Source organism: Aphis gossypii, chromosome 2, assembly GCF_020184175.1.
Source record: "Aphis gossypii isolate Hap1 chromosome 2, ASM2018417v2, whole genome shotgun sequence".
Classification (NCBI taxonomy): Eukaryota; Metazoa; Arthropoda; class Insecta; order Hemiptera; family Aphididae; genus Aphis; species Aphis gossypii.
This window is the reverse complement of record NC_065531.1, coordinates 11,703,828-11,730,906: the sequence shown is the minus strand read 5'-3', so window position 1 is coordinate 11,730,906 and position 27,079 is coordinate 11,703,828. Positions and strand designations below refer to the sequence as shown.

The 27,079-nt window shown below is 33.3% G+C and overlaps 1 protein-coding gene across 3 annotated transcripts in view; it reads left to right on the top strand.

The window, feature by feature from the left end:
• The window catches only part of LOC114126172 (zinc finger protein 521), a 113,485-nt gene extending 93,615 nt beyond the window's left edge, over nucleotides 1-19,870 (top strand). For all 3 annotated transcript variants that reach the window (XM_050199676.1, XM_050199675.1, XM_050199678.1), the window contains 10 exons: nucleotides 11,177-11,319; nucleotides 12,369-12,585; nucleotides 13,792-13,954; nucleotides 14,035-15,137; nucleotides 15,281-15,442; nucleotides 15,522-15,740; nucleotides 15,832-16,008; nucleotides 16,907-17,308; nucleotides 18,118-18,474; nucleotides 18,600-19,870. In XM_050199676.1, the coding sequence (XP_050055633.1) occupies nucleotides 11,177-11,319; nucleotides 12,369-12,585; nucleotides 13,792-13,954; nucleotides 14,035-15,137; nucleotides 15,281-15,442; nucleotides 15,522-15,740; nucleotides 15,832-16,008; nucleotides 16,907-17,308; nucleotides 18,118-18,474; nucleotides 18,600-19,007 (3,351 nt within the window). In that variant the 3' untranslated portion in view covers nucleotides 19,008-19,870. The remainder of the gene's footprint in view (nucleotides 1-11,176; nucleotides 11,320-12,368; nucleotides 12,586-13,791; nucleotides 13,955-14,034; nucleotides 15,138-15,280; nucleotides 15,443-15,521; nucleotides 15,741-15,831; nucleotides 16,009-16,906; nucleotides 17,309-18,117; nucleotides 18,475-18,599) is intronic.
• The last annotated feature ends 7,209 nt before the right edge of the window (nucleotides 19,871-27,079 follow it).

Genomic DNA, 27,079 nt, shown 5'->3' with positions numbered 1-27,079 from the left:
TCTGCTTATGAATATTTTTTTTCTTAACATTATGAACACTGTAGGTACCTATGCAGATATTTTTATTTATATTCTTGATTCATACACCTGATATACATACTATTATATTATAATATATATTATTATTTATTATGCTGGTAGGGTGTCGTCGACCAGCTTGACGAAATTTATCGTTTTTTAGACATGGTGGGGGAAACCCGTTCCTCGAGGGATCGGTATAGCATGTGCTGTAAACACGTCGTATACATTCATTATAATGACGATATAATATAATTGCATTACAATATACACGAGGTGCGTGTAATACAGTATGCAGCTGGGGTGTTTTTCAAATAATATTGTTTACCTATGTATGCCCACGATGAGATTATTGTTTTGTTTTATTTAATCCTTTTAATATTCCATAAATTCGAGTACAATCACAACAATAAACGACCTTTTTCGGGAACAGAGGAGTTTTGTTTTTGTTATGCTTTTACATCTGTGTGTTCACATAATTTGTATTATTATTATTATTATTATTACGTATATATACACATTACTGACATAGTAAATCAAACTTTTTCAATCCGCGCAATCTTACCGTAATACATATTATATTATATCATAGACTAGAGGTGTTCATAAATTTTCCTAACAAACGTGATTTCCAGGAAAAACTCAAGTCGAAAACACAAAATGATAAAGACAATCCAGTAATTCCGATGGATTTTAAATCATATCTCTGTTAAAACAGACGGACCAATAATAGCGAACTCCCAACTCGCGATTGATACTTATTTCATATAATACCTACGACAGTCACCATGATTGCTCGTATTTTTTTTCGTTGTCAAAAATAAATTAAAATGAGCCGGCAAAAAATGTTGAAATATTGCGATTGTTTAGCGATGATTTAATAGGTATTGCGTTATAAAAATAAAAATTGACATTTTTGACGAATTGTTATAATTTTTTAAATAAATAAATGTATCTAGCTTAAGATATTACATGAAAAAAAACAGAACTCACTCTTCAACATAATACATATTGAATGTACATCGTTGTTGAGTAGGTCACTAAAATATTAGTGTAGGTATTAGGTGTGTGAAAGTAATAAATTTGAATGTAATAATCAATCGATAATCGTTGTGTACGAAATCAATTCTGAGTAAAAGCACACTACACCACAAGTGTCATCTTCAGTTAATTTCTAAGGGTATTTTATAATATATTTTTATTACTAATTTATTTATTTTAATAATAATACGGTAGCCGGAATGTTAAACGTGCATATTTTTTTTTTACATAATTATCATCGAATAGGTACCAATATTATAATATTATAATTATTTTAACCATTATAATACTATATAATATTATAATATTACATTATAAATTTATAATATATTATAACTATTAAAAACCAAAATATACGCGCTTAACGTAGAATTCCGGTTTAATTTGTATGGATCAAGATATAAAATATTATTAACATAAAAAATAAAATAATCGAAAAAATAAATTTCATTTAAGAGCTTAGAATTTTAAAAATTAAATTCTATATAAAAAATGATAAATTACATTTGATAGTAATATAGTGGAATGTTTTGAGTTTCTATGTAAAGATTCGATTCGCTACACCAAAAAACTACCATAATATTGAAGATTATAGTGTTGGAAAACGTGTTAACAATAATGAAAAAATATTCATATTATATATTTATATATATAACCAATAAATTTGTGATTTAAATCTAAATGTCGACATGCGAAATCTTTAAACATATTTATTATTTATTTATGTAATTTACTTGCTATTTACGAAAACTTACTTATCTGATTCGATACTGATAGTATTATTATATAATTTAAGCATAATTTCTTACGCCTATAGCTATTGTGTGTATGTTAATATGTAACGTTTTATGGGCTATCGGATTTTCAGCTCATAGAGAGAGGAGGAGGGATGATCACTTAGCACTTTGTGTCATGGCTGATGTATTGATTATATGGATATATGCGTGTTATCATATAACAATAACTTATAATATATTATATATAGTCCTTGTCTACAAGCAAAGCGATGTCAGTGATATAGTCGTTCAATAGGTGTAACAATGACGACGATATCACTGGGTAACACAAGTTCTAAGTAGGTAATAATAGTTGTACATAACTTAATAAAGTTAACCAACACGAACTATTCGCGTTTCAAACATAAAACGGCTCGCAGATTACAAGTTATGTACATAATATTATTATATCGTATACGATTACTATATAATAAATACGATAGAAGACGGAGAAGAAGGCAAACGGGCAATTTATATAGCTGACCGAGGCCTGAGATCGGCCCCGGCCTCGTCCGATAAGGTGTGAAGGCGCTCAACTCGCCCGAAGATGTCCGCGGTACCTATACACACAACGACTTATATACAATTATATATAGAGTATTCATGAACAGGCATACACACACACCAAGTCGCGTCGTATTAATATATTAATATTATTGTTTTCGTCATGTGTGTATTTATTATTATTATTATTCGCGTTTAACACGCGGCTTTGCGTGTGACCTAAAACACCAAGTGTGCGTGTGTCGTATCGTCATCGGACGACCGACCTCCGTACAACGATGATGCAGTTGCATGTGCTTCAGAAAAATCGCCTATATTATTATTATTATTATCGTGTTTACTGCCGTCTGTGCAGCATCTGCTGTGCGATCACCATTGGGATCCCCTAGTGGCGCGGCGGTTAGGAGTAAATTTCTTCTGTTTTTTTTTCTGTCATCATCGGTTCACACGTTATCATTTGTATTAATATCATATACGTATATAAATTACTATAGTTACAACTGCGGTATACGTATACGTGTGCATACACAAAAAAAAAAAAAATGAAATACTCGACCGATTTACAAACACGTATATTATATGTGTTAAAAAAAAATTGTGTTTCGTTGTATGTGTGTGTTTGTGTGTGTGTGTGTGTGTGTGTGTGTGTAGTTATATGCATATTACAACACAGATTAAAGATTTCTCAAGACCACGCAGGGACCAAACGAGATGAAAAAAAAAACGTTGATGATTTACATTTAAAATCTTTATTGCGTATCAGATGAATTTATTCATGCACTATATAATATTCGAAACATTTACCTATTACGCGTGTTTGGAAAACTATTGAAATGTTACGGAAATTGTAGGTACTTTATATAATATCCTATTCGCATTTTTACTTTATCCATACAAAGTCATTAAATTTAAATAAAGCTACGTCTAGAATTTCAATTAAATCAAAGCTTAAGTTCATAACTTAACTGAAACCTGTAATGTATTATAATTTTATTGGATTTAAAATGTTAACGAAATATTTGATAATATTATTATAGCCACTAATGGGTAAAATACGATATGGTAATTTAAATATTATTGATCGATCAAGAAAAAAAAAATTTAATGTTGAATAATGGTTGTCAGATATCTCGATAAAAATGCAAATAGGTATTTTGACATCGACTAACTCGTCTTTGAGGATTTAATTTTAATATACCTACAACTCATCTTTCTATATAGTATGTAACTATTAAAATTGACACCGTGTTTGTTGATAAGTTAGATTAGGTACTAGCTTTGGGAAGTCACTTAAACCCGTTTAAAAGAAAAAAATAACATTAAATTCTTTTGTAGTATTTTATTTAAAGAGCTACCGTTCCATTCAGATGCTCACCTATAAATTAGTGCTTGTAACATAACTACTTGTTATTTGTTTACTTTCTATATTCGATATACATTTAAGACATCCATTTTTACAAAAATACATAAATTGTTTAGGTTACCTAAGGAGCACTTAAGTTACTTAAACATTTAAATAAATAATGTTTTTTATATAGTTAAAAATCAATAAAAATGTTATGCGAATAAAACATATAGTAAAAATATTAACTATGAAAAATAAACATATGCATATCATAATTATTTTTACTATACTTAATTATAATAGTAGGAAACTGTTTAAAAACAATGGCTACTAAAACAATGTATAGAAATAGTTTATAATGAAAAATAAAAATTGTTCACAATATTTATTATACTCACAGCATATTTTAAAATCAATATATAAAAAATCATATTTCAATCGTTTAGGATTACAGAATTATAATTAATATAATTACTACTCGGGTGGACTATTGGAGGTCTACCTGTGTATAATTATTATGTGTTCCGTTTTTTAATATATGGAAGTCCAATGCGGGTTCCCTGGTGGGTAACTCGGGTGGTCCTCGAGCAAATAGGATGGTCGTCAAAAACATATCATATATTCGTTTAAAGAGAACAATATTATACTTATACACATTCGTGCTGTCACCGTTTATATTATTATCCTAACTCTAAGATCGAGAGATGCGATGAAACACAAAAACAATTTTGTCATTGCTCAAACACACTTCCGTGACTGTATTTTTTTTTTTGTTTTCGTTTGTAACAAACAAAAAGTACTGTTGCACAAATCGCTCTTAAACGTATTTGTCTTCCATCGGAATTCAAGGAAAAACGATACGATTATTGGTATTACATGATACATACTTAAATATATATATATATATATATATGTCCTCAATAACGCGTGGGCGTGGGTGTATTTTTTATTCTGTATACGAAACGTGTTTGCGTTTTACGATTCCCGTACCTACATGTATAATAATAACGCGTATAATATTTTGCGCAGACACGATTGATCTATATAATAATATGACAGACAAGAGAAGAACTCTGTGTATATTCGTATCGTATAATATTATCTCAAACCGATTGAATGTCAAAAAAAAAAAAACTGAAGAGGAAAAAAAAATCTTCACATAAGAACAGTAGTCTAGTTGGACGACGGTGCACATAACGACGTCGTGCATATACCTATATGTATATAGGTACATATAAACCTGTAATGCGTTTCTAATGCGCACGAGGAGAACGGCGGTGCCAAAGTTGCAGCAATGTGCAGCATCTGCGGACGGAAACGGCAACAATTGATATTATATTATATTATATTCCGTTCGGTCTCCGTCACTCGCACTCTCCGCGTACCGCTCTGCCACCGCGGCGACGAGACGAAGGAGCACGTCCGTCACTCGTCATCGTCATCGTCGCCGCCACTGCCGTCGCCCCTGGGTGGTTGGTGCTCTCGCGCGGCGTCCTTGTTTGTTTGTAAATGGGCTCGAAAACTGGTTTCACGTAGGTATACACATTTTTATTTATCGCCCGGAGCCTTACTTTTATTTTTATATACGCGTGCTTGTACGCGCTCGCAAGCCGCCGAAGGGGACGAAAAAAAAAAACTGACCCGTCGACACGATCGCGGCGGCGGTGACATATTATTGCCGGACCCGATGCCATCACGTCCGCGTCCCCCTCGTTGCGCCCCCCCCCCCCCCACTCGCTAAGTCGAGTGGTTCACACGAATTTCTGTTCTTGAGGTCCGTTTTACCGCCGCCACACACTAAACGTATAATACACATTATCGTAGGCTAGATAACATTAAGTAGGCACTATTATTTTATTATGCGATCGCGAGGACAGTTCCACGATAAAATATTATACGCGTGTTCTATATATATATACATATACACTGCTGTACAGCAATACAGCATGTATAATATTATAACTATGATGCGAAGACAATAGACGGGCACAAGAGATGCGTCTCTTTGTGCGCTATTTATCATAATATTTATTACACGAACACGAAAACGATGAGAAGTAACCACCGCCGTATAAAAATTAGTAATAGTATAAGTAAAATCGTGTTTTACTATTGTGAATAATTGCGATAAAACGATGTCGTGTTTATTTGATTGCTAGTGATTTCAGCGAGATCCGCCAAAACGTTCGAATGCGTTTCAAATTAAATCAAAATCGCCCTGATGCAAAAAAAAAAAATCATAAATAAACTGATAAACATACCGCATCGAATGAGTCGTACGTATTATTATTATATTATAGTGCTTACACGCTTCAAAGTCGAACGATAGTTGTATTTTATTAAACACATTTTCATACATGTATTGTAGACAATGTAGACCTCTTATAAAATTGTTAAAAAAAATGGTTCAAAATATTTAAACGTAAAATTGTAATCAATAATTATGCAAGGTGTATAGCTAATAAACGTTCTCAATAACTATTTTTTTTTTTTTTTGTCAAATTTTTAAGCATTATTTATACTCATATAATCTGATAAATCATTAATCATTATTCATCACGCATGTCCATTATATTATATGATGAAAGATGTTTCTGATTAAACTGTATATTTCAAATACGCTGTATACGAATAAACATAAATTATAAACAATATAAGAATACATTTCCGCGGAGCACACAATGCTCTATAATATTGTATAGGTACTAATATTAATTCTAAGAATTATTAGTTTACTGTTCAGTCTTAATTGTAATGTTTAACATGAGTAAAATAAATAGTTAGGTATATAAACGTGTAGGCATAAGACATATGATATTAGTATATTTCGATTTTCGATTTGATATTCTCGTTAATTCGTTGATAGATAAAAACTCGTCACTGCTCTTCATAACGTTCCTAATAGCTGTGTGTGTTTAACAGTGTCACACTGTTTACATAATATCGCGAGTCGGAACAGAATCCACGAAAACGGTCGTAAAATCGTCATATTGCACCAACATCACGTGAAAGAAATCGCTCAATTGATATTATCATGCTCTAATTTTTTCTACTTTGTTTGTAGAAAGCGGACCGACGGAAAACTGTGAAAGCCAAACGTTATTGTAAAAATATGACAATATACTTTAGACTTATAATTATATATAAACACATTATAATACACTAAAATAATTACATGCATACTGTATAATACAGTATCTATTATGATTTTTCGTTTGCCATAAATTTGTGAAATTTTTAGACGTCGATAAAATCGTAAAAACGCATCAAACCAACAAAATAATACAATTATAAATTCGCTGCAGTCTGTCGTCGTTTATGAGACTTTGTGCTTTTATTATATAGGTACCTACTGTATGATTATACATTAAAGTTCTCCCCAAAGTAGTACGCTTTAATAGTGTAGTCAGCCAGTCATAACTTGTATGGTAAAACTTTTTAGTCAACTGTTAAATCTTGGTAATAATTTTAGTTTCTCGGGGTTATGGTGATTATGTCAGTGTATATGTAGTGTGCGCTATATACGCGTTAGGGTATTATTATGTTACATTTTACAGGGAAGCGATATAAAGAAAACTAATTGAAAAACTAATGTACACTTTGGTTTATATATGGGCACAATTAAGAAAAATGATTTTAGGAGGAACGGTGTAAATTTGCTCGGAATTTAAGATTAAAAATATTAGTTTCATGATGATTTTTGATGGTGCTTAGGTAGTTAGATGCTTAGAAACTCTGGTACAAGTAATCGTGCCAATAATGTTGGAAAAATAAAAAACCAAAGCATTATAGAATATAGTAGACGATGTGTCTGTTTCATACTCTCGTACAAACAAATTTAGGTCGATTGATAATTGTATATATTTCTTTTTTTAATTCCAGAATATCAACATATAAGGAATCTTTAAATTAATTTTTAAACCATAGCTGTATGATTAATAAAAATGTATTTAAAATTATTTTTATAAATGTATACATTTTATATTTTAAAATCAAATTTTGAACTGATTATTTTTATTTGTTTAGAAATTATCAGTAGAATATAAATGATACAAGACACTACGGAATAAAAAATTGTTTTCAAAATCTATATGATTTAATTAGATCGATTTGTTATCGATAAGTTGGAAATAGGTCTTTTAATCATGAAAATTGGTTAAACAGACAGTTATGAATCCCTTCAAGTGATATTTAAAATGTTTTTCAAAAAGCTAACAAAAATTCTGCTACCGTATAGCAATTGGCCAAAAAAGTACCCTTGCAGATAATATGTACCTAAACGTTTATTTTCCTTCTTCACACCTAGTTGGGTAGGATAATATATGTTGTAAAAATAATAAATCACGACTATTTTCTTTTTAAATTTTTAATCGCAGACGTATCATACAACACATTATATATTATACATACATTTTATGTATATATAGTGCTGCTGCACGTGCAGCACGTGGAGTGGCCACAGTGGTTCAACTATCTCGCGGTGATAACAAAAACAAACGACTAATGTCCTGCAAACCAAGTATAAACGCGAGAGACGTCTTTGTCACATTTTTTCCGACAAACCTCCTTTGGTGGGGTGGGGGCCAAGTAGGATACCGAATTAAATGGTCCCATAAACGCGTTCCGCGAGTGATTTTTTTTTTATCTCAGACGTGCGAAGTCTTAAGGTCCGTCGTCGTACCGTCTCAGAGTAAACCGCGGATCGCCGTCGGCTCCCAAAAGACGTCACGTTCTTTTTTTTTTTTCATCACTCGCGCGCGCGAAGACTAAATTCACGGTACGATTACAAGCCGGCTAGAGATGAAGAAATAAAATTCGTAATATACATAAATATATATATATATATATATAATATACCTACGTGCACGATATAAAACACGTAAAAACCGTTTGGGTCACACGGTCGGGAAAATAAGCGCCTACGCACGTATGTACCACGACATATTTGATATTAGATACATAATAATGTATACGATATTTTACAGCCGTCATCTACGACGCGTTACATTTATAATATAACATTATCGTATAACGTGTGCGTACAAGAGCCGTACGTAGCAGCAGATACGGAACCGAAATAAAACGCGCCGCCGACGCCGTCAAAGACACCTTCGGCTCGGCACTAATAACAATTATTGTAGATACCCATCTGCCGACAGGTGGTGGTGGTGGTGGTGGACCTCGAAACGCGCGGTTGCGATGTCTTGTACAAAGTGCGCGCGTGTGATTCCGTAAGTGTGCGTGTGTAATCGAGTTTAAAGTCGTTTTCCCCCCTCGCCGGACGCGGTTCGCCGGATGGGCGCGTGCCCAGAATCCGCGGCGGTGCAGGCGGTCACCGTCGCCGTCGTCGACGTGGTATAGTTGAAAAAAAACTGAAATAATAATAATAGGCAACTATACGTATATATTTATCATTTATGTTTCGGTGGGTATATACGTTAGCTGCCGACGTGCGACGTCGTGGACCGAGTCGCACCTGCAGCTGCGGCGTCGACAACAACAGGTGCTCTCGTCACCGCGCTTTTCACCGCGCGACCCAAATCCGGCGCGCGAGTAGAATAACAATAATACTATCGATTAATCTTAAAATAAAAACCCAATCGTCACGTCGTCATCAGTCATCACTGTTTCACCTGTTTTGTTCTCCTTCAGGTCTTCTGCCAACCGAGCAATATAGTGTATCATTGATTTTTACTTATGTTTTTCCGAGAAGTGTCTTTTCGGGTGAAAACAGTGCTCGGGTTTTATGTCTGTGGATACAAACGGAGTGTTATCAATTATTAACGGTGTTCTAAAAATGTTATTTTCAGGACTTTCTCAATAGTATATAATGTAGCCATCACAGTCCTAAAGTACAGTTCAAATAAGTTTTATTTTCGTCAACTGAGAATCGGAAAATTAAAAATCTAAAAATGATTTAAAATACAAAGTTAAAATTGTGAACACGTTTAAAAATATATGATATATTCCACGCGGACTTAGATTTTAAGCAATCTATGTGGAATTATTCGAAAAAATTTATTTTCATAAATTTCTAAACAATCCCTAAAGATTTTAACATACCGTTTTTAATTTATAATTCGTAACCGTAATTTTGGTTACTAGATATTAAAAGTATATAAGAACAATGCATTTTGTAAGTCTCGCATGCCGCATAGTATTTCAAGTATGCCAATAATGATATTTGTCCGGTCACGTTATAAAATCTCACCCAAACGTACTGTATACAATGTATATACGCATTATAATAAAAAAAAAAAAAACAAAAAGAAAACACGTTTTTGCGGTACCCATTACTCTCAATTTTTGTACCCGACCGGTCAAACGCGTCGAACGTACAGTGCGCATAATAATATTGAAGTTATCACTGGCATGGCGACGTTCGCGATCTAAATCTTAAACCCGCGTCCATGACATCAGTAAAATTCGCACACGACGCGGACGTCGTAAGGTCATCGGTGCCGGACGCCGACGAAAAATGAAAAACTTTTGCGCTTCGTTATATGAAATCGCAGTTTGAATTTTAAAAACTTCTCCGGACAATACGCACGACAATAACACTATAAACCACCATACTCGCCAATTACACGCGTCGTGTATACATTATCATCGTTGTGTATCATACCCGAATGCCAGGGCCATCCTAGTGTTCTGACCGCGTACAATAAAACCGTCCAGACTATATTATACCTGTGGACCAGGGACGTATTTAGAAACAAATAATGGGAAGGGGCACATAAAAACCCAAATATTTACATAATATGTATAATCACCGTTTAGAAAATATACACTTTGTTTAACTGTATACGATACGTTTTCGGTAGTAACATAATATCTATATTTATAAACAGTGTTTAGACTAAATAACTACAGTGTTTGATATTTTGATCGAATCATAAATAAGCATGGTCAAAGTTGGAAGGAGAGACGCCTTTGTGCCCTACCCCATAGGTTAATGTGGTGGCAGTTGACAGAAAAAATAATCGTCCACTGACTGATAGTTTTAGGTCACTTTACATGGTTTTCTATGGAAAATCTGACAGAGCAGACATTTTGTAATTTAGCAGATATATTAATATATAATTATAATAATACTACGATGTAGCATTTAAAAAAAAAGATGAAACGTTATACAAAATCATTAGATATTTAGATCATATTATAAAAAACAGTCAATCGCAAAATTTGTAAACTGGTTACCTACTAATACAATATAATAGCACTTATAACGGTCCAACTAAAATATCTTTAATCGAGACCTCATCGACAATACGATTATCCGACTATATTATACAAATAATTGATCGTTTATATCCCGCTGAAACTGGTCGCCCGGCCGCGAGAGTTCGGTGCAACGGTCGTGTGTATTACATATATCACTACGACGATGACGGTATGATGATGACCACGATGATAACAACAACAATAGTACATATTATATATCTATATAATTGTATAGTGACGGTTTTTATTTTTCGTTGTTTGATTTCAGACTCATGGAGAATCAATGCCGTTCAAGTGTCAATTCTGCCGGAGGCTGTTCAAACACAAGCGCAGCCGAGACCGGCACGTGAAATTACACACGGGGGACAAGAAGTACAAGTGTACTCAATGTGACCATGCTTTTTCAAGGAGGTGAGTACCTGTACCTGCAGCGAGACGTGCGCGTGCGTTTATATGTGTATAATATTATGTGTGTTCCGAACGTAATGACTATATCATATATTATTATACATTACATATATATATATTTATCGGAGACTTGTCCGTATCGACTGGCGACCACATAATAACACACACACACACACACACATACATATAATATAATATAACACATAACATTATATGTATATACGGACGCGCCGCGACTACGGCGCACGGTTTTCCATTGTGAATTCATAGTCACGTACGTCGTATAAAGATATTTGGTACCTAGTTGACTTATAATATTCTCGCCGAATTCAATAGGTTATTTTCTTTATTTTTTTATTTTTTTCCACGTAATTACCGATGGCCACGCGTCCGACAATTATCCACGGGGAGAGACACACGTATAATACACACACACACACACACAGGTACATAAGTACATGCTGTGTATACGGTCGTGAACTTGTCAAACAGAACGGACAAAATGCACACACACACAATATAATACGTCATACCTGCACATATGTATATATATAAGCACGCCCACCCAAAAAATGTCATGCAGACGTGCTCCCGAATACAATGCTAAAGAATATTATCGTCGGCGCTCGCGCGTCTCCGCGCTCGCGTATATATAATATACACGGTATATAGGTATGTGCTAACAAACTATTGTGTGCAGCCACCGCCACCGTCGCCGAGTGGACGTGTGGCCGCAAGTACGTTGAACTAAGAAGACGTGTGTCCTCACACGCTGACGTGCGCACGCACGCGCGCACAATCCTATGATGAATTATACAATTTTTTTGTTTTGTTTTTTTTTTTTCAAATCCGAGCACATCACTATAAAGTCTTCACCAACACCAATTCGAAAAACGATTCGTATAAAATACCCATGTATAGAAAATAACACACTATCGACCAAAAATATAATACGAGTATTATGCGCGATTCCACTACCTACTGTTGACGTTATATATTATGATGATTTTTATACCCATTATTATAATTATTGTTTATTTGTGCGAAACTAGCGATCACCTGAAGATCCACATGAAAACGCACGACAATCAAAAACCGTTCCAGTGTACGGTTTGCAACAGAGGTTACAGCACGGCGGCCGCGCTAACGTCACACATGCAGAACCATCACAAACGGGCTGCGGAACGGGCCAACTCACCGCAGATATCCGGCCCCTCGTACAAGTGTCTACAGTGCACTCAGATATTCCGTAAACCCGACGAGCTTCAGGTCGGTACCCAATGAAATGTATTTATTCTACCGTCCGCTTTCCACCCCGACATCAGACGTCTACCCCGTCACTTTTCTCCCTTACCACCACGACACCCGATCGACTCTCTTCGCGACTGATAAACATTATGGAATTTACACGAGGTTGAAAAACCCGTTTATACCCGTATGCGATTTCCGAAAAAGATTTTCCTTTACCCATTTATTGTAATAGTCTTATAGTGTTATCTTTATTATTTAGGTAGAACACCCTTCGGTCTAAAGGTTATACCGGTTAATTGAACTTTTCAGTACGAATACCTTCAGACCGAATTAAATTTGGTTATCTACGAATAGAATAAGCATATTGCATCGTGGATCATGATATTTTTTTTTTGTTTAGGTACCCAGTGGTAAAAACTGGGTAAAAAACAAAGAGGACAACAAAGTAACTTATCGACCGAAATCGAAACCACAATTTTTTTTTCAAAAACTCATTTTATAATATAAAAAAAACATTGTAGGTATAAGGTACAAACATCGTCCAATATTTAAGTAAATAAAAGCTCATAAAAAAAGATGCTATAACTTATCTGAAAAAAAATAATGTGATCCAATAAATTATTATATCTAATTCATGAAGCGATATTATTAGATTATATTAGACACCAAGATAATAAATTAACATAATTATTATGCAACTGGAAAAACGTGAAATACGTTCACATATTTTTATCTTATAAATAAAATGTTTGAATTGTTTCTTTATTTTACAAAATATTATCACTTTGAAGTTTGAATGAAAGCTCTACTCGTAAATACTAGAAAGTTGCGTTTAGTGTTTTTCAGTATTTTATTTGTTGGACGCGATCACCGCTAGATGGTACTGTATGAATATAAAACACATTTGTAAGCCCTTCAAATGTAGAATGTTTAGAGTGCTTTTTAAAACTGAGGTATACGACGGTTTATCGATATCATACTTATAAGTTATAAGTTATAACTATTATCCGTGTACAAAACATTTAAATTTAAAATATGCAATAATAAACCGTGTTAATTTTAAGTACGAGTTTTCAATATTGAAATATATCTGTAACTATAATATTTTGACTGACATATCCTTAGGTCTCCGTTTTAACGGTTTATTTAGTGATAACCCCCCCCTCCCCTCCTACGCCTTACGACATCTTTCGACAACCACTATAATCGTTCCTATGTACACAGAATCACACTGCTACTCATCATCTCGGCGAGCAACTGTCGTCCAACTCCCGGAGCTCGAAACGTTCGACACCGCCCAAAACGCCTAACCAGTACATTTGCATGTACTGCACCAAAGAAGTGTCCAGCATGGACGCACTGCAACAGCACTTCCAGACCAAACACTGTAAGTCGCCGAAACCCGAGCTTTAAGGTATATTGATATAGTTCGGTCTTATCTAATCGTCGGATTTCGCTTGTCCACAGCCGCGATCGTCAACGGCAAGCCGCAAGAGGACGTCTTCTCGGCCGTACCGCCGGCAGCCGCGTTCCCGTGGCTAAACTTTGCCGATTCACCAGCCCTGGCACTGCCCCCGTACTCGTGCCGATTGTGCTTGAGCCAATTCCCGTCCGTCACTTCGTTACAGAAACACTTTACGACCGCCCACTATCTGAGTTCCGTCCTCAACAACAACATACAGAACAACAACAACAACAACAGCAGCAACAGCAACAACAACAACAACACCAACGGCTGCAAAGGCGCAGGTGGCGTGATGCCCTTGTACAACTGGCCGGTAATAACCGGGGCGAACGGTTACCACAACCACCTCCAACGACACTCGACGTCGGGCGGTGGTTTGTTGCCCGAAGAAACCGTCCAGACGGGTCCCACAGACTTGTCGCTGTCGTCGTCCAAGCATGGTGGAGGCGGCGGCAAACACCATCACTCCTCGTCGGGCAAGCACAAGTCGGCCGACGACCAGCGGAACCACGCGACCAGCAAAAAGTCCCGTTCGTCGCCGAGCCGCGATCCGTCGGCGGCTGACCAGCGTCACATAAAACAAGAACGCCACAACGCTTATGACGGCAAACATCAGCAGCTGCAATCGACCGCGGCTCGACCTTCCTCGCAGATCGGCGTCTCCAGCGTCAACAACAACAACAACAACAGCATTCACGCCAACAACAACAAGATCCAATTGCCGTGTCCGCACTGCCATCTGACGTTCGCGCACTTCGAAGACTATCAGCAGCACGTCATCGGTCACTTTCTCATGGCCGCCGCCGAGTACTCGTGCCAGGAGTGTTCCACGTCGTTCGCCACGTCCGAACACGTACAGAAACACCTGATGGAAACTCACGCGCAGAACTTTTACCGGTGCATGTTGTGCAAAGAAGTGTTCCCGACCAAGTCGGCCCTGAAGGTGCACTTCAGCATGAACCACGGCAGCGAACACCGGATGTTCCGCTGCAACAACTGCACGGGGCTGTCCCGGCCGCTGTTCCAAACGGAAATAGAGTTCATCGATCATCTGCGCAACGCCCATTATTCCGCGAGATCACCTCCGCCGGTCCAAGCGAATTTGGTGAGTCTTTATAATTTATAAAGCTTCAGGTCTACCCCTCCCCCCGATTTTACGGCTTAACGTGTCGCACTGTCCAATAATAATACGAGTCTGCGGTGTGTTTCGATATTAAAACGATGTTCGTCCGTTTCTGTTCTTTTCAGATGCTTAGGTGTTTGGTATGCCACGCTACGTTCAACACGCAATCCGATATGGAACAACATTTAGCTAGTCACTCCAAACAATTCCAATGCCAATTTTGTTCGGAAGCGTTCCACATCGAGTTCTTGTTGGACAGACACATACAAACGCATCACAGTTCGAGTGTAAGTCGCTGAGCCGTACGCTGTTGGATTGGGGGCCGGACGCCGATCATTAATGACGATACATTGCTTATGATTACAGATTTTAAGTCACCTCAACCGGAACCACAGGGAATCGCCAAATTCCATGTGTACGTCACCCACGTACATTTCCAGGACGGCGGACGGCGGTAAACATCCGGCGGAAAACGGCACGAACGCTTGTGATATATGTGAGAAAAATGATTTTCGAAACGAATTGGACTTGATTGCCCACAAAAGAACAATGCACCAGGTGAAACCTACGAATCTTTCGACAAAAGTGAGATAATAACCCAAATTGATTAATTAATTAGGTGATTTTTAAAAAAAAAAACCAAATTTTACCTTCCGTTTTCAAACGCTCGTTGCAGGTGAGCTTACATTGCGCATATTGTAACGAAAACTGCAAATCGAGAACTGAATTGGAGAACCACATGAAGACGCATTCACAACACGGTTCAAACGTCGGAAAACACAAGTGCAATATTTGTGACGAAATTTATCAGTCCGCAATCAGCTTAGCCGAACATAAACTCACTCATTGCAAGGTATGTATATCTTAGTAGCTGAAGTAAATCAGTATTATTGGCTATTGAAAATCAGGCCAAATCTTAATAATTATTATACGTGAAATTAGATATTTATATCATTAGCATAATATTATGGGGTACAGATGGTTGAGAAAAATGATCACTGGAATAGATGTATTTAGAACCAGAAAATAATAAATTAGCATCGATAAAATTGAACACTCTTACAGGGTGTCAAATGTCAATAAACGATTAGCATTAACGTAGTAAAGTTTTAAAAACAATTAGGTTGATTATAAATCTATATCTAAAAATATTGAAATAAACGAGTAAAATATTATGCTTTTATTATATTGGATATCATTTTTTATGATGTTATAAATCAGGTAGAGTGTGTGCGTTGCCGTCTCTCACCCTCATAATTTATATTTTACCGTTGGATGTATACATTCTAATTGCGCCCTTGACCTTTATCCACCTGTTGTTTACTATATTTTTGTAACCTATATTTCACGTAATTGTGAATTTTAGTAGATACAAACGAAACCAATTTTTTACGTATAATATATTTTGATATTTATTAGTCAATAAGTGTAATGAATAAAATTAAGGTCATTTCATAATAATATAAACGCGTAATAACAGGTCAGCTATGTCGTCGAAACCACCTCCTTCTTTATATTCAGTTATTTTAAATCAAATGAATTTGACTTTTTTTCATTTTTTGTTCTTATAATTTTTCTTTTTTATTGTTACTTAGTATAATAAAATAAAATAAGTGTACACTTACTGTACGACACAACTTTCCACCTCAATTTAGAGTAATTTTTGGTAATAATCTATTAGTAAAATATTATATCTATTGTATATTATTCTTCTTGAACTTTAATAAATAAATAAATATTTTTCTGCACAGGTCGCTACGAGTACCGTGTGTAGTCACTGCAAAATGATCATTGATAACGAGGATCAGTTCCATCAACATCTCCAGAAACACTGCAACCCGGCGAACGCGAACAGCGGCCAAGTGGCGTTCCCCACGTCGTGCATAATATGCAGGCAAACGCTCGTTTCAGACATCGAAGTGAAGGTGCACGTACACTATCACCTGTCCCGAGTCAAAGAATCTCCTGCCGTGTGTGGCAACTGCAACCGGTACAAGCGGTCAGCGTCGTCTCCGTGCGACGGCTGCAACCCGACCAGAAACAGTGCGGCGGAACGATGTCCTGACTGCGGTGCGGCGTTCGACGCTTTCGGCGCTCTGCAACACCACCTGACCACCGTCCACAGGAAACCTTTTCACTGTTTCAAGTGCAAGGTAAGTTCGAAACAAACTCTCGCACATTGTATGTGATTTCGTCATTAAAGCACCCCGGAAACAAAAAACACTTCGGTACGGCTGTGCACCGACGACTGTTATGACACCGGGATCGTTATAGTTGTGTGTTACGCGTAAAATTGACAATACAAGGTTCGCGCTTACAACACTCGACTTTGGAATTTTAATCGTTTCAAAATAACAATTTATATAATAAAATCTAAACATCACCTCATGCATACTCGTCCAGTTCATCTTAGTGCCAGGTACTTTACGGGTTATGCGTATATTAAAATAAACACTAAATGGGCATATACGTCAAATATTACACCGTGGGAAGACCAAATTAATTTTTAAGCAGGTCGAGTATCGCCGGAATCGTGTTATTCACATGCTGATGCACTAAGCAGATTTTCGTGGAAATTTATATTTATATTTAATCAATGTTCGGTATGTCCCACCGCCAACGACTTAATTTCCAAACAATATTATCAGTACGGCAGACGATTGGCGGGTGTACCTATAGCACTAATTTACGAGTACGAGAACGTTTCCACCACCGTTGAATCGTAATCGCGTAGGGTTTCAAAGTGGAGTGTTAAGGATTAAAAACAGGTTTTGGTACACGACGTGAAACACTATGCTCATACCCAATGCGATACGACCGTAATAGTATATCAACAAACGATGACGTATAGTGCACCCACCCCTGCAGTGTGACGCATTATTGTCGTACTATAATGACGTTATTATTATTTATTTATTTATTCATTTTTTTTTAAACTAATTAATTTGGTTTTGGCACGCAGATCGGATTCGAATCGCAGCAGGAAGCCACGATTCACCTGGGCACGCACCTGGCCACGCTCAACGGTTCCGTGGACGGCATCGAGTGCGGCCTTTGCCCGTGCGTGCTGCCCACGACCAACAGTCTCCAGACTCACCTGATCGAGCACACGTTTGCCGGCTGCAAAGCGTTCACGTGCTACTTGTGTTCGGCCATATTCACCGCGCCCACCGGACTGCAGGCGCACATGACCGTCGACCACTCGGCCGAAACGCCGCCGTACGACTGCCCCAGGCCCGGGTGCCAGGCCAAGTTCTTCTTCACCGCCGAACTGGACAGGCACACGCTCGAGCACCAGGGACAGGACGTCCTGGCCAACGTGAGTATATATATATATATACGACCCGATGAGGTTTTCCCTATTGCTTGAACTAATTATAAATTACACGCGTATTGGTTATTTATTGCTAAAAAATTAAATGTTCGCAACGTTTATACTTTCAGATGAATTTTTACAAGTACCAAAACAAACTTATGTCCATCTGCGAAAAACTGTCGTTCAAGTGTGCCGAGTGCTATCAGAGCTTTTTGACACAAACCGACTTACAGTGTCACGTGTACGATCACCATCGGCAACCACAAACGGATGCACCGCCTGCGGGATCGGAAACGATGGACGTCAAACAGGAAATGAGCGGATGCGCGGTTAACGGTAACGCGGAAAAGCGGCCTTTGGACGGATGCGAACGGACCGAGAATCCGATCAAAGTGGAGGAAGATGGGGACGAAGTGAGCGTGAAAACGGAACATCGCGAAAGAGACGACGATGACGAAGAGATGATTGACGTGGTAGAGAACAATCGCGACGAGCCGAAGTCGGGCGAAGACGAAAACGACGTGGATATGCATTGATAGGGGCTCAAGACGAAATCGTAAAACAAGCCCAAATGTTTTTTGTTATTTTTAAACCATGTTTCAATAAAAAAAATTGTCTCAGAACGTATTAAGACGATAATCGACGGACACGACGACTGTCCCGAACCCGTTTATTTTATAATATTATGTTTCGCCGTCATGAACATAATTATTATTTTTATTATTATTGTTATACACACTCGCGATTGATACGCATGATATTAGAGTATATTGTTTTAATAAGTAAATTTGTATTATTGTTATTATTATTATTAGTAGTAGTAGGATTATTATACACGTAATACGCGGCGTGTTCTGTTTATATTATTATTATTATTATTATTATTGTAATCGTTGTATTTATTGTGAATAATGCACAACACATTTAAAGTTTTAGGTGGTGAAATATTATTATTATTATGACCTCGTTGAGGAATGAATTATTTTCGAAATAAATTGTGTTATCACTACGTTTTCGTACATATTATATTAATACTTTTAGCGTTATTGTTCGTATTATACATTGTATTAAACGAGTTTTACATTTTTAACGACACTTATTAGCTTATATTATTATTATTTAAAGTCTTATAGGATTTATGTTTATGTTGAACGATTCATATAGATATTCTGTTGTTTTATTATTTTATTTTTATTGTACAAATATCATTACAGCTCTATTATACTTATATAAAAACCACATGTGTGTATATATACATATTATATTATATATATATATAATGATAATGTCTTTAAGGGTTATGGCTATTTCTTATGGTTAACAATATTTTGTTTTTATTTTATTTTAACTTTAATTGTGATACTATTTTATCAAAACGGTTTTTATTATACACACCGTATTTTTATTTTATTTTATTTGATCACGCTTACGTCCTTAACAGAAAGAAAAAACAAAAATTTACTTAATAGGTAAATTGAAAAATTTTTATGATTATTATTTGATTATCATTGCGTGTAATGACATAAAAGTCTACAGCAATACTTAAAACAGTTGGATATTCCAATAGAATCATTATGGTATCCTAACCTCATCTTTATTATAATATATTTATTCTTACTTAATATCTTCCAATTGATTCGAAATTAAAACCATAATCTATTAATTTTTTAATTTTTTTATTTGACGTGTAATCAGTTTCTTGAAAACTTTTGGAAAAAAAAATACAAATAGTTTTTTTTAATTACGGACAATTTTTAACTGGTCAATGTGTAATATAATATCATCGTAATCATTTTTTTTTTTTGTATTTATTAACACTTGTTACAGAATATAATTATATATCATATTTTTTTATAACTATAAGATTTGCATCTTATTAATTATTCTTTATAGGATTATTGACTTTCCGTTTTCAAATATTAATATATAACATAATTTTAAAATATAAACTATAAAGTAAATAAATAATATAATAAATGATGTTCTTAATTTTTAAAAATAATATTAGAGTTTGAACTAATGGTATAACTATTTAATATTCGAATATTTAGTATCTACTAGATGCCAGTATAACAAAACTAGGTATAAAATCCAAGTTCAAAAAAAAACTCGTAAATTGAAAAGAAATATGGTTAGTAAAATTTTTTTTACAATAATTTTAGGAATAGATAATTTCTTAAAATCATTAAAAATAAGAATAATCAGTAAAACTGTTTTATAAGGTTTCTTTGAAATCATAAGATCGTCATTGTTAATACAAGTCTTGCAAAAAGTAAAAATGCACAAAAAGTATCACAATATATGGTTGACTATCCGACTAAAATTTAGCAAATATTAAAATTAAATAACTTGATTTTCTTCTATTATTGTGTTTAATAAATTAATGGTCGACATATTTTATTATACTAAAATTTAAAGGTGATATTAAATTAATATATTCAATCCAAAATAGTTATGAACCGGCGTAGTGGGTAGGCAATATTGATACTTTAAATATTATATTTTGTATCATTTGGCACATCAATAATAATTATATTGTTCTAATATTCACTTAATTTTCATATTATACATGCCAGTTGGGACCGAGGCCTAATAGAATCTTCCACTCTTTACTCTCATACTCTATGAACACTACCTATGTCTTTATAAATACATATAATAAATTAATAATAAGTATGTATCGATATGTTTGTGTGTTCATTGGGTAGACAATATGGTCAGTAATTTGAATACCTAGTTTATTTTTTCAGTTTAAGCGATAAAATTCTATTACCACTTAAATATTTGCAAACTTACTTAGTAAATGGTATTGGACATTTATTTAAAAATAATGTATATTCTCAGGAGGTAAAAAAATTGAACAAAATTTTACGAAGTTATGTAGATGACTTTTCCATTAATTTATATTAAAAATTGTATTAAGTCGCAGTATTTAAAAAATAATCACTATATTTTTACCTTCTTGTCCACAGTTGTTATTTCGTATAATGGCATCATACATTTTTAATTTATTTTTTATATTTCGTAGCAGAATTTTAGTTATAAAATTAAATTTCGGACAAGTATTGATATAACTTTAAATTTTTACAAAATGTCATACCACTTAAATATTAAATAAAATAGCAGTAAAATGAACAATATGCTGATTATGGTATTATTATGTTGGTGCTATAATGGAACGCTACTCTCATGAATGATGTAAAAGTACAATTAAAATAATAATAATTATAATATTTTATTTCTATTAATAATACGAGTATAAGCTCTATAGTAGGTTCAGTACAGTTAATTAATTGTAACTATAAAATACACTTATTAGCTAATATTGTTATAGAATTTATATAATGAATTGTCTTTTCGTGTTTTTTTTAAAGATTTTAACTTGTTTTTTTTTAAATGACTGTAGTTATCACTCTGTTAATAGAAGTAAAGTGAACTTAATTTTGGAGGTAAGTAGATACTATATGTATAGACTATTTATGATGCACAAACGTATTAACACGAAAGACGTTCAAGGAAATTTTATTCAATTACTCTAAAGCTCATAACATTGAATTCAAATTTAGTATATCAATAATAGTGAACCACTCGACACCTAATGTATAACTGAGAGCAGAGTGGTATTAACTTGTCACTTCTTTAAAAATTATTTTTCTTATTGGCTAATTGATGTACTTACTGTTTACTTCTAAGAAAATACTGATGCCTCGGATATACATTTTCATAAGCTTTATTGTTTAAATAAAAAAAAGTGGGCAAGTGAGTACCGCTCTGCTGTACATTAGGTGCCGTATGGATCATTATTATATATTATAGGAGTGTTAAATTTGAATCCAATGATAGTTATCATTGTATACGAAAAACGATTCTGAACGAAGATGATTTGTCAGCCTAGGATATAATTTCTAGTGGTTGGTAAAAAAGGTGGTTTAAAAAACCAGCTTATATTAAAAAATATTTTGAAAATTAAATCACGTAAAGAAAACGCGAATCTTAATAACTGGTAAAATTTTCAAGTATCTATGACTTATACTTTTTGAATAATAACAAATATTTAAAATCGTTTGAGGATAAATCGTTATCGTTACGCTATTTCGTTAAAATTTAAAATTCAAACGCACTTAAAATTTTTCTATAATGATGCTTCGAGTTTTCTCTATAGATACTTGAAGGTAAACTTATGGAAAACTTAGTGTTGTATTTTTAATCCTTAGTTATAAACACAAAAAATTTTATGATTTTTCAACTTCAAATAATTTGCAAATATTCATAATTTTGACGAATTTTCGTCAAAATTTGAACTTCAAATGCTAATAAAAAAAAATTGTGCCTATGTATTCTTATAATTTTTTAATCACTATAAGAATAACATATGAGGAACTTTGTATTAAATTTTCAAGTATTTTGATAGGGCCAAAAAATTTTATCGACACTACAAAAATATTTTTTCAGAAAAATTGAAAATTTCAGTTGTCTATAAATAGCTCAAAAAAAGTCAAAATATTTTGAAATTTAAATCACGTAAAGAAAACGCGAATCTTAATAACTGGTAAAATTTTCAAGTATCTACGACTTATACTTTTTGAATAATAACAAATATTTAAAATCGTTTGAGGATAAATCGTTATCGTTACGCTATTTCGTTAAAATTTAAAATTCAAACGCACTTAAAATTTTTCCTATAATGATGCTTCGAGTTTTCTCTATAGATACTTGAAGGTAAACTTATGGAAAACTTAGTGTTGTATTTTTAATCCTTAGTTATAAACACAAAAAATTTTATGATTTTTCAACTTCAAATAATTTGCAAATATTCATAATTTTGACGAATTTTCGTCAAAATTTGAACTTCAAATGCTAATAAAAAAAAATTGTGCCTATGTATTCTTATAATTTTTTAATCACTATAAGAATAACATATGAGGAACTTTGTATTAAATTTTCAAGTATTTTGATAGGGCCAAAAAAATTTTATCGACACTACAAAAATATTTTTTCAGAAAAATTGAAAATTTCAGTTGTCTATAAATAGCTCAAAAAAAGTCAAAATATTTTGAAATTTAAATCACGTAAAGAAAACGCGAATCTTAATAACTGGTAAAATTTTCAAGTATCTACGACTTATACTTTTTGAATAATAACAAATATCAAAAATCGTTTGAGGCTAAACTGTTATTTAACGCGGTTTTTGTAAAAATTTAAATTTCAAACACTCATAAAAATTTTTTGTCTGAATCCGGTAGAGTTTTTTTTACAGATATTTGAAGAAAAATGTATGGAGAACCTTGTACCAAATTTTCAAAACTTAGTTATAAAAGAAAAAAATTTCATGATTTTTCAACTTCAAAATTACTTTCAAATTTTCGCGTTTTCGACAGATTTCGTAAAAATTTGAACTAAAAACGCTTATAAAAAAAAATTGTGACTAACGATTTTTAATTTTTTTTAGCTACATTAAAAACAACTCATAAGGAACCTTGTAATAAATTTTCAAAACTTTTTGGTCATCCAAAAATTTTTTATCGACACTTAAAAAAAAATTTCTCAAAAAAATCGAAAATTTCAGTGGTCTATAAATAACTCAAAAAAAGTCAAAATTTTTTGAAAATTTAACTATATACAGATACTACTGACATTAACATTTGGTGAAAATTTCAAGTATTTTCAGTGATTAGTTTTTGAATTACAACCATAAAAAAAAATCGATTTGGTCGAAAACTGGTTTTGCGTAAAAATTGCCGTTTTTCAGTTATTTTTTTTTTGTTTTTCTCGATTTTTTTGAAAACTGTTGGAAAATGTTAACTTTTTACCTCTATAATGCACCAAGGATATTCACTTTTACATCGGAAACCACCCCCATAGTTTGAAATTGGAGCATTATTTCGACTAGTTATGCTGTACACAGACACAAAAAAAAAAAAAACAAAAAAAAAAAAAAAAAAAACATACATCATTGTAAAATCAATACATTCATCACTTCGTTCAGAATCTAAAAAGTATTACTTTCAAATTGAATTTACTGATAAATTGAAATTGATTCACGTATTCATATAATTAATCATTAACAATATTGGTGAATCATCCAGTATAGAATAAGTTGGATTTGATTATTGATTAAAATTTACAAGTGTCCATAAAATAATAAGTACAACGTATGCGAGTATTTTGTTATTGGTTTTGGTTTTATTTTTTTTATAGTGAAGGATGAGTTAATTTTATATTTAGGAGTGTATAGTGATACATTTTCAGTACCTAAAAAAATTTGATAACAAATAACTCATGAAAGTAAAAAGTTTAATAAAAATGTTAGTAATATATTAATAAACATTTTCAAATCGTTTAGTTCTAAAACTTACCAAGAGATGGCAGCATATAACATCATGTAATCATACAATAATATTATTATAATATAACGTATTTATCATTCTGCTGTATAATATTTATAGATTGAGTCATTGTAATTAATGAGCTAAATTTATAATCAATGCTATTTCATTATATATGAGACAAAATTCTAATCGAAGACCGTTTATCAGTCTACAGATATTATACATTGGAAGACTACCGGACTGATTGAAAAACTAGATTCTGCGATTACTTAATTCCAAGATCAACTTACACCCATTGACGACTTTGCGGACTTTGACGACATTTCAATTTTAACGTAGACTGTGCTCTATCTACTATGGTCTTGCACAGAAATAATTTAAAGTATTCATCTTAATACGCAGCAACTAAATTATCAGGGCAGATAAATAAAATAAGATTAACGTTGTTAATTTTTTTTATATAACTACAGGGTTTCACCCAGGCAACTTTTTACAACAAAAAAATGTATGCTATTATTTCCAACACTCTTGTTGATATATGTTGAATATTGGTTTCAAATATTATATTTGAATAAATTATGCATAGAGTTTCTTCGAATTTAAAATGAAAAGGTATAATAAAGAAAAAAAACTATTTAATATTTATAAACTATTTCATTATTTTTTTTCAAGCAAAACTCGTAAAGAAGATATAGAGAGAATTATACAGCATAAAAATATATTAAAGAAAGTAAATAGATGTTCCTATCAACTATAATATGATACACAATGATGAATATTATTTTAAAGATGATAATATTATTTAGGGCGTTTCATAGGCATTTATTGATATTTTAATTTTTAAATGAGTTAAAGGCTATAGATAGGTAGTTATGTGAAAATGTAAGATATTAAAACTTTAAAATGCTCGTAACTAATGTCAATAAAAACCAATGAGATGAACCTTTGATAATATTATTGCCTTTGAGTTTGATAATTGGTAAATTGGCTATAATATTATAGTTAACAGCGTAAAATTTATTCCGCCGAAACAAAAATTTGCCATGTTAAATCATACGACGAAGAAAACACATGTGGGTGTGACGTCCTCTTATTAACAATAGTTTATTTTTAATTAGCTATTAAATAGTTATAATAATTTATTATTATTATCAGTATCGACGTATATAATATTAATGTAATAACGATCAATACTTTTAAATTCAAGTTTTTATGCAATATAATAGAAAAAAAAATGTAGGTATAGTTATTAACCATACAATACAGCATCTTGTTTAAAGTCGATTGTAAAATGTCAACAATACACGCGCCTAGTCACTATCTACTCCATGTCAAAACGCTCAGACCTGAGTATACTCGCCTAGTATACTAGTGTATGCAGTGTTCATGATGACTACTATTGAAGTACTGGACTATTAAATAGATTATTTACACTTTTCTAATAACAATTTATTTACTTCGGCGGGCGCGTCATCTGTTCAATCAGCAAATGCGGTGTTCCGAGAAAATACTGATGAACTGCATAGGTAAGTCATATGTGCGTGCGTGTGTGTATGTGTGCATGTCTTTTTTAATTATATTGTACATCGAAGTACTAAAGAGCTGATGCTGTTAGAGTGACTAAGTCATTATGCACAAGTATATTTGTTGTTTATTTATTTAATGTATATACTAAAAAGTTACAAATTATAGATGTGTACACCACACAATCAAACGATGTAAATAAAAACAATAATAATAAAAAAAAAAAAAATGTTAAAATCCTATGACGTGCGTTCAAACATTTATATCAGGGGTGGCCAAACAGTCGATCGTGTTAGAATGTATTTTTAAGGCCACGCGCCATATATGTTTCTTAATAATATTATAGTTGTTCTATAAAAAAAAAAGAATTCTATGGAAGTCGATCCTCAAAGGTGAAGTATATTTTAGTAGATCGTGACAAAAAGTTTGACCACCCTTGATTCATATTGTAAGTAAAATATAAACCTAACTAAACCATCATTAAACTATACAGTCTACAATAATATCCTATTATTGAATTACATCAATATTATAATAATATTAACTTAATGATTGAGTAAGAGATTTTATGTTTAACTGAATTTGAATAATTAGAAATAATATTGTCTTAAATAATAATGATAATAATTGCCTTAAATTAATTTTATGAAATCCACACAACTCAAAATGGAAGTTACTGTGCAATCTTCGTAATGAAAAAAAAGCAATCTGAAACATATTTGGAATAATGACAATTTATTGTTCGGTTGGTTATA